Source organism: Leptonychotes weddellii, chromosome 1 (assembly GCF_054177405.1).
Source record: "Leptonychotes weddellii isolate Sample4059 chromosome 1, ASM5417740v2, whole genome shotgun sequence".
NCBI classification, from domain to species: Eukaryota; Metazoa; Chordata; class Mammalia; order Carnivora; family Phocidae; genus Leptonychotes; species Leptonychotes weddellii.
Window position 1 is genome coordinate 132,578,458 of NC_138369.1, and position 8,581 is coordinate 132,587,038.

Below are 8,581 nucleotides of genomic sequence, written 5' to 3' on the forward strand. Positions count from 1 at the left end.
GATAAACATTTAGAATTATATAAGCCCCCCTTTCTTATATAATGGCTAAGAGAAAAGGGAAGAGGAGAGGGTTTAGGATGAGTCAGAGGACTCTAGCCAAGGTGACTGGAGAATGAGGCTTCCATGGAGACATTAAGAGGGAGGAAATACATTAGGAGGACAGAGGAAGTAATGTTGGGCTACGAGAGTTGAGTAGTACTGTTGAAGTAAAGCAGAAAATGGAGACTTTTAGATCAATTTAAGAAAAGTTTATTAAGAGCTCACTGTATAAAACATGTTAGGAACCAACAAGCTACCTCAGCCTAATGAAGGCAGAGGCAGGGCACAATACACAAATGGTAATATTACAAGGCAAGCATGGCTAGCACAGCTGTCTACAATCTTCTAGGTTCCTTTATGTAGAATAAGAAGAAATATTTCTGTGCGTTGGGCCTCCCAAAGTTCTGTCTCGGCTTGGACTGAGGCTGCTCTGTCCATTAGCGATGCTGCCTTAGAGCCAGGGTCACCTAACTCATTTCTGCTGGGCTAGCATAGTCCTCTTGTGCATCCAGTTTTCCCATCGTTGAGAATGACATAGACAGTATCAGACACAAATTTGCGAGCCCTGCTCTGAACCAGCTGATCCCTTCCTAGGACACCTGCCAACTATGTTGGCCTCTGGATGATTTGCATCTTGGTCCTCCTAATTCCACTCTAGCTCCTTCTTTCTCAGCATGAGTTGAAAGAGTCCTAAGCCTCCTTCCGTTTATCCCATTATCAAGATGATAGCTCTCCCTCCCAGCTCTGCCTCCAGCCAGATGGAGCATCACGATAACTTGAGTATTATCCAGACTTCTCACCAACCACCAAGGAAGGTGCTGTCTGTCTGAAGTTCTTTTGGACAGTCTGTTCACCTTTTGCTTGCTAGAGGGCTGGACAGATAGGACATTCATGTGCATCTCTGTCGGTTAAGAGCTTTCCCTTTTTTTTCTTTCTCTCTTTTGAGTATTGTGATCTCTCATATTGGCTCTTGAACAATTGCCCTGGGCCATCATCTCAGTCACTTATTTCAAGAAGAGAAGTAGGGTTCACAGTGCATAGTGCTTTCCTGCTTTACACAGTGCTCTCTGCTAAGGCTTATCAATAGCTTGTTGGGCAGGTGGATCCTCCTCAGATTAGCAGCAGCCCAGATAGAAGTGGCTCCAGGATTCAGAGCTGGTTCTATCTCCATCATTCCTAATTTTCCAAATTTTGAGTCGGTCTGCTCATTGTTGTCAGCACACCAACCCACCATTTTCCTACTGACCCTCGCAGAGAAGTGGGTAAATTTTCTCAGGACATAGTAATTACATTATTATAGTACACATCTCTTTATGTTTCAAAATATTAATAACAGCACTATAAAGCCATAACATACATAACTCCCACCCAGACTGAAGAGGTAGTCACAAATACACAAGATGGAATGAGGCACTGTTTTAGAATTAAGCATAGATAAAAGCCATTATTCCAGTAATTGGGAGTTCTACATAAAACACAATTTATAGAATTAAGAAAAGAAGGCTGAATCTGAAACAGGAGGTGTTAGTCTTAAACATCAGTCCTGAGCCAGGAACCAGTCAGGTGAGCTTGGCCTACAAGTGTGCTCCAAAATGAAAAGAAGCAGTTAAAATCTGCTCCTGGCATAGGGAGCAGAACTGGCATTATAGGGAGGTCATCTCACTTACAAGGAGTCCTGGAGCCCCTGCTATTATTAATGGTAACAATAATATTAATGGACAAGAAAAAATGTAAGCCAAAATTTGAAAGCGAAGGCATATAAACAATGGATGGTCATATGGATTTTACTCTTTAATTAAAAATGTGTAGTACTTTTGTCGCCTGAAGTTGTCTTCGAAATGTTAACACACCGAGCTTCATCAGATCTTTCAGGTACATGGTATTGTACTCTGGAAAAACAACAACAGAAAAGGAATTGGGTGAGGTTTTGCAATAGAGCCACTTTCTTTTTCTAGATTTCAGTGATAGGGCAGAATACAGGGAGCCACTGAAATAGCAATAAGGAGAAACAAACTGTTGGAGAGATAGGTGGAGATGTGCTGTTCATGCTTCCTTCAATTAACTACCCTTTATTTTTGACTGGACCTGCCCCTGCCATATGTTGATTGCTTGCTGCCTTCTCCCTGCAGGACCATACCTGAACTGAGTCTAAGAGGGCAGGCATAATCTCAGTACCTGCGCTTACCATCCAGGATTCCTAGACTCACAGCAGCGTGCGTATTTGGGTAGATGCTGAGCACTCTGGGTCTGTTGACCCTGGGCTTATGACAGTATCTTTGTGACCAGGCTTTTGACTTAGGATTGCCTGACCCTATGACTGTGTGGCCAGAGCCCTGATATTCTTGAGAGCCCTGTTCCTCGGGGAAGATGGAGATACAGATAATCTGATTTCATCATGTTGCGAAACAACTGATCACCAGGAATCTTTATGTATTCCTTCATGCATACATTCATTCTTTCAACAAATATTTATTACATTAACCAAGGTATGGAAACAACCTAAGTGTCCATTGATAGATGAATGGATAAAGAAATTGTGCTATATACATATAATGGAATATGATTCAGCCATAAAAATGAATGAGATTTTGCCGTTTGTGACATCATGGAAGGACCTTGAGAGCATTATGATAAGGGAAGTAAGTCAGACAGAGACAAACACCGTATGATCTCTCTTATATGTGGAATCTAAAAATAAATAATAAAAAACCCACCTCATAGACACAGAGAGGAGATTGGTGGTTGTCAGAAGTGGGGGGTGAGGGGTGGGAGAATGGGTGAAATTTTTTTGTTTTTAGTTTGAATAAACTGAATTTAAAAACAACTGAAAACTTGAACTCTTAAAAAAAGCACCTCACCACATTTTGTCTTCTATAGCCCCTAGTATGTGGACAAAAGAGAATATAAAGAAAAGGATATACACATTTCCCCTGGGCCATATTTAGGGTTGCTTATTTGGATTTGATTTGATTAGGTAAAGAATCTGGAAAGTAGGCAAATAAATGAAAAATAAATAAAAATCAAACAAATTATAATATTGCTCAGCTGAAAGCAAATGTAAGAGAAGCTAAACCCTGATGAATAGCATTTACGTTTCCATGAAACTCTTTTCCAACATGTTATATATTTATCAAACCACGACAGTGTAAATTTTATGAATAAGTCCTATTATCTGTAAACCAGTAGATGCCATTAAATTATAACTACAGAAAATTGTTAGTATTATAAAAAGGCTATTTTCTATGAATTAAAAAATATCTGCTGCTACAATTTCACAATAGAAAAAAACTTTATTGAGCACCTACTACCAGATGCCAGGCACTGTGTTAGGTGCTGGCAATACAAAGATAAGCTTAACTGATATGATCTCTACTCTCTATAAAGTTTGGTATAGTTCATAGTTTAATAACGTAATTACACAAAAATGTAAGTATTACCTGGTGTTATGAAGAAAAAGCAGAGGGATCCATATGACACGATAACAGACTAACATACTCTAAGAAAGGGTTGGTTTTTTGTAGAAGTGCAGCTTGAACCAAGATCTGAAGAATGAGGTAAAGAAGTGGCAGAAGAACATTCCAAGCAGAGGACACAGCAGGTGCAAAGACACTGACGCTAAAGGGAACATGTTATCACGCCTCACTTATTTATTTATTCATTCCACACATGTAGGATTCCCACTAGTCCAGGCACCATGATAGGTACTGGGGTTACCATGGTGAATAATATAAAGCTCATGCACATGACACAGACCCTTTTGGTATTAATTTTCTACTTTAACTTGACTCAGCTTGCCGTGCCCCTTGAGCATTGTGCATTGGACATCCTGCCATCCATTTATAGCTAGAATATTTCCTTCCAGATACTAACTTTCCTTTTCCTCTCCATTAGCTCATGTTTGCTGAGGTCTCAGCATGCCTCAGACTTAACTGATGGTGAAGTTATAAATCTGCTGGGGATGGTACCTCTTTCAGCAATGTTGGAAGGTCAGGACTCACCTTTTCTTGGTCTGTTCACTCTCTTTTCTCTCTACTTTGTTGGTTTCTGGAAGAGACCAAAACAACTTCAGAAAATGTATTGCCTGCAGATAGTAAAAGAGGGAAAGTTTGAAAAGAATCCAAAGTCCTAGGACTCAGAGAGAAATCACTGTGTCCTTTTATGTGGAAATAGATGCTTACTTGATGCAACTGAGGAGTTTTTTTTTGCATCCAAAAAGCAAATGCCTTCCTTTATTCACTGTGCCTTAAGTTCTAATGTTGGAAATAGGTTTTTCACTCAAAGCTCTATTCTTTACTAAAATAAAAATACTGCTGGGAGGGGTAACAAACTTAGTTTTAGCAATCATTTAGTGATTGGAAAAGTTTTCAATCCTCTTCTGAAAGTAAGGTTTAGAAGGAGGAAGAAAAGGAAACCTTGGAGATGTTGATGCCTAAATGGATGAGTCTGCTGGTACATACCAGTGTGGCATGGATGGGCCCAAGTGGGAAATCTCTAACTAGCTAGACCTCCCAAAGCCTGAGTTGCTGTTGCAATGGGCTTAGCACTGTTGCAACTTGGGGTTTAAATTCCTTTCAGTTGACTGTTGTGATAGTGCTTTTGGGCACTTGCAGCAGGGGTTGTTAACCTGGGTATCCATGTAGGACTTTAGGGAGTGAAACAACACCCTTGATGGTTTTGAACACTTCCTATCATTGGCAGTTCTCAGGTGTGTGCACATGTGTGTGTGTGTGTGTGTTTAAAAATAATCAGCTTTATTGAGGTATAATTAATACACAATAAAATCCAATAATTTTCTGTACAGATTTTGGTGAGTTTAGCAAATGTATACACTCATGTAACTACCACCATCACCAAGATATAGAACATTTATATAAGCCCCAAAAGTTCCCTCCTGCCCCCTCTCAGTCAGTATCTTTCCCTTACCCCACCCCCTGATAACTACTGATCTGGTTAATGTCACAATAGTTTTGCATTTTTGAGAATTTTAAATTCTAAATGATCATAAATATGTGGTCTTTGGTCTTTTTGTGCCTGGTGTCTTTCTCCTAGCATACTGCTTTTTTTTTTTTTCACCATAGAGATACTTTAATGAAGTGTTTTAGAAAATTCTAAATGTTTCTGATTTATACAAGTTTAAAACCTATTGGTAACACAAAACAAGATACAACTATATTACAAATTTAGACAAAATGCTCAGAAAATGCACCGTCTCCTGTTATATTCTTCAGGGAAAATTTAGTTATTAATTTTATGTTTGATATTTGATATCCTAATGTAATTCTGGATTTAATATTTACAAAGAAAAATCATTTTGATTGATTGTCCTCTTCTAGGCTGGGTATCTCCAAAGGGCTAGTATCCAAGATCTATTTTAACTTATCAAACTCAACACCCAAAAGACAAATAATCCAGTCAAGAAATGGGCAGAAGACATGAACAGACATTTCTCCAAAGAAGACATACAAATGGCCAACAGACACTTGAAAAAATGCTCAACATCACTCATCATCAGGAAAATACAAATCAAAACCACAATGAGATACCACCTCACACCAGTCAGAATGGCTCAAATTAACAACACAGGAAACAACAGATGTTGACAAGGAAGCAGAGAAAGGGGAACCCTCTTACACTGTTGGTGGGAATGCAAGCTAGTACAGCCATTCTTGAAAACAGTATGGAGGTAGCATACTGCTTTTGAAATTCATCCATGTTGTTGCATGTTACTAGTAGTCTATTCTTTTCTATAGCTCAGCAGTATTTCCTTGTATGAATGTACCACCATTTGTTTATCCATTCATCAACTGAGGAAAATTTAGGGTGCCAGACTTTAAGTATTATGAAGAAAGCTGCTATGAACTTTTGTGTGTGTTTTTGTGAGGACATATGTTTTTATCTCTCATGGGAAAATATCTAAGATTGCTGGGTTGTGCAGCAGTACATGAGAGTTTCAATTGTGTCACATCCTCTCCAGCACTTGATATTTACCAGTCCTTTAATTTTAGTCATGTTAGTGGGTGTGTAGTGGTATCTCATTACAGCTTTAACTTGTATTTCCCTAATGACTAATGGTGTTGTGACTGTGGGATGGTGCTTATTGACCATTTGTGTATTTTCTTCTATGAAGTATGTGTTCAAATCTTTTGCTCCCAGCCTTTTGTTAAATGGATTGTCTTCTGTACTGGGTAGTAATATATAATTATGTATTATGGATCTAAGTCCTTTTGAGATATGTATTTTGCAAACATTTTCTCCTAGTCTGTGGCTGGCTTGACTTCTAATTTTCTTAACAAAGTCAAAGGGCAAAAGTTTTTAATTTTGATGAAGTTCAGTTTATCAATTTTTACTTTTTATGCTATGCTTTGTGCTTACTGTGTCCTATCTAAGATCTGCTTAACCTAAGATCATAAAGATTTCTCCAATTTTTTTAAGTCTTTTAATTTTAGCTCTTGTTTTTAGGTCTATTGTCCATTTCAAGTTATTTTTTGTGTGTTGAGGTTCATATTTTTCCATGTGGATATCTAATTGTCCCAAAACCATTGTCAAAAAGACTATCTTTTTCTGCATGGAATTGCCTTGGCTCCTCTGTCCAAATCAGTTGACCATGTGAGTTTACTTTTTGATTATCCATCTTGTTCCATTGGTTGGTATGTCTGTGCTTTCACCAATATCACACTGTCTTAATTACTATAGCTATGTAGTAAAACTTGAAATAAGATAGTATAAGTTGTCTGTGTTTGATCTTGTTTTTCAGAATTGTTTGGCAGTTGTATGTCTTTTGCATTTCCATAGAACTTTTAGAATTAGCTTTTTATTTATAATGAAGAGCCTGCCAGGATTTTGATTGGTATCTCACTGAATCCATAGATCAGTTTGGGCTGAATTGATATAATTTTTTTAAAAGATTTTATTTATTTATTTGAGAGAAAGAGAGAGAGAGAAGAAGAAGCAGGGGGAAGGGGCAGGGGGAGAGGGAGAAGCAACTCCCACAGAGCAGGGAGCCTGAGAGCCAGACTCTGGGCTAGATCCCAGGACCCTGAGATCATGACTTGAGCTGAAGGCACTGAGCCATCCAGGTGCCCCTGGGCTGAACTGATATCTTAATATGTACTCCTCAGATCCATGAACATGTTATAGTTGTCCATTTATTTAGGCCTACTTTAATTTCTGTCAATAGTGATGTCTTTTAGTTTTTAGTGTGTAGGTCTTTTACTTGTTTTTAAAAACTTACTTCCAAGCTTTTAATATTATTTGATGCTACTGTAAATGGTATTTAAAATTTTTTCAGTGTCCAAATTGTTTGTTGTGAGTATATAGAAATATAACTGATTTTGTTTTTTTTTTAATTTGCAACTATTTTATTAGGAAGGAGGCTGAATATATATATATATATATTTTTATTATGTTCAGTTAGCCACTGTATAGTACAATTATCATATGGTTTCACTCATATATGGAACATAAGCAATAGCACGGAGGACCATAGGGGAAGGGAGGGAAATTCAAAGGGCTGAATATATTTTTGACTTTCCTAGCCATTTACTTAAGATATGCAAATTTCTTTTGTAAATGTGTTGCTTTTATATACTGGGATCTGTGTTTTTATTGTTTTAATCCCATTCTTTCAAGGAAAGAATGGCAATTTTTTCATGAAATATAACTGATTTTGATTTTGTGTATTGACCTTGTACCTGGAGACTTAGCTACATGCAATTAGTTCTTTTTTTTTTAAGATTTTTAAAATTTATTTATATGACAGAGAGAGAGAGAGCACAAGCAGGGGGAGTGGCAGGCAGAGGCAGAGGGAGAAGCAGTCTCCCCGCTGAGCAGAGAGCCTGATGTGGGACTCAATCCTAGGACCCTGGGATCATGACCTGAGCCAAAGGCAAACACTCAACCGACTGAACCACCCAGGAGCCCACACAATTAGTTCTAATAGTTTTTTATGGATGCCTTAGGCTTTTCTACAAACATGGTCATGTTATCTGTAGAAAAAAAAAAGTTTTACTTCTTCCCTTCCAATATGTATGCCTTTTATTTTTTTCCTAGACTGTTGCACTGGCTAGGACCTCCAGTAAAATGTTGAAGAAATGTAGTGAGAGTTCATTCCTGGTCTTATGGGGAAAGCAGTCAGTCTTTTATCATTAAATATGATGCTAACTGAAGGATTTGGGTATACGTCCTTTGTCAGATTGAGGAAATTCCTCTATATTCCTACTTTTATGAGAGTTTTTCTTTCTATTTTAAAATTATGAATGGATGTTAATTTTGCCAAATGCTTTTTTTGTATCCGCTGACATGATTACATGTTTTTTCTTTTTGGTTTGCCAGTATGGTGAATTTTATTCTTGAGTTTTGTATATTGAACCTAGCTAATATTCCTGGAATAAACCCCACTTGATTGTGATGTATCATACTTTTAACAGATTGCTAGATTTTAGTTGGTAATTTTGTTAAGGAATTTGCCATCTATTTTCACAAGATATATGTATAGTGTTCTTTTCTTGTAATGTCTTTTTCCAGTTTTGGTATCAGGGCTCCC

General features: G+C 37.6%; 1 protein-coding gene across 4 annotated transcripts in view; it reads right to left on the reverse strand.

The window, feature by feature from the left end:
• Positions 1 to 233: 233 nt before the first annotated feature.
• The window catches only part of LOC102730892 (T-lymphocyte activation antigen CD86), a 66,318-nt gene continuing 57,970 nt past the window's right edge, over positions 234 to 8,581 (reverse strand). For 3 of the 4 annotated variants that reach the window (XM_081833202.1, XM_081833211.1, XM_081833193.1), the window contains 2 exons: positions 4,038 to 4,083; positions 234 to 1,928 (listed from right to left, as the gene is read on the reverse strand). In XM_081833202.1, the coding sequence (XP_081689328.1) occupies positions 1,835 to 1,928; positions 4,038 to 4,083 (140 nt within the window). In that variant the 3' untranslated portion in view covers positions 234 to 1,834. Of the gene's footprint in view, positions 1,929 to 4,037; positions 4,121 to 8,581 lie in introns of all 4 variants that reach the window. The other variant, XM_081833207.1, reaches the window with a different exon arrangement.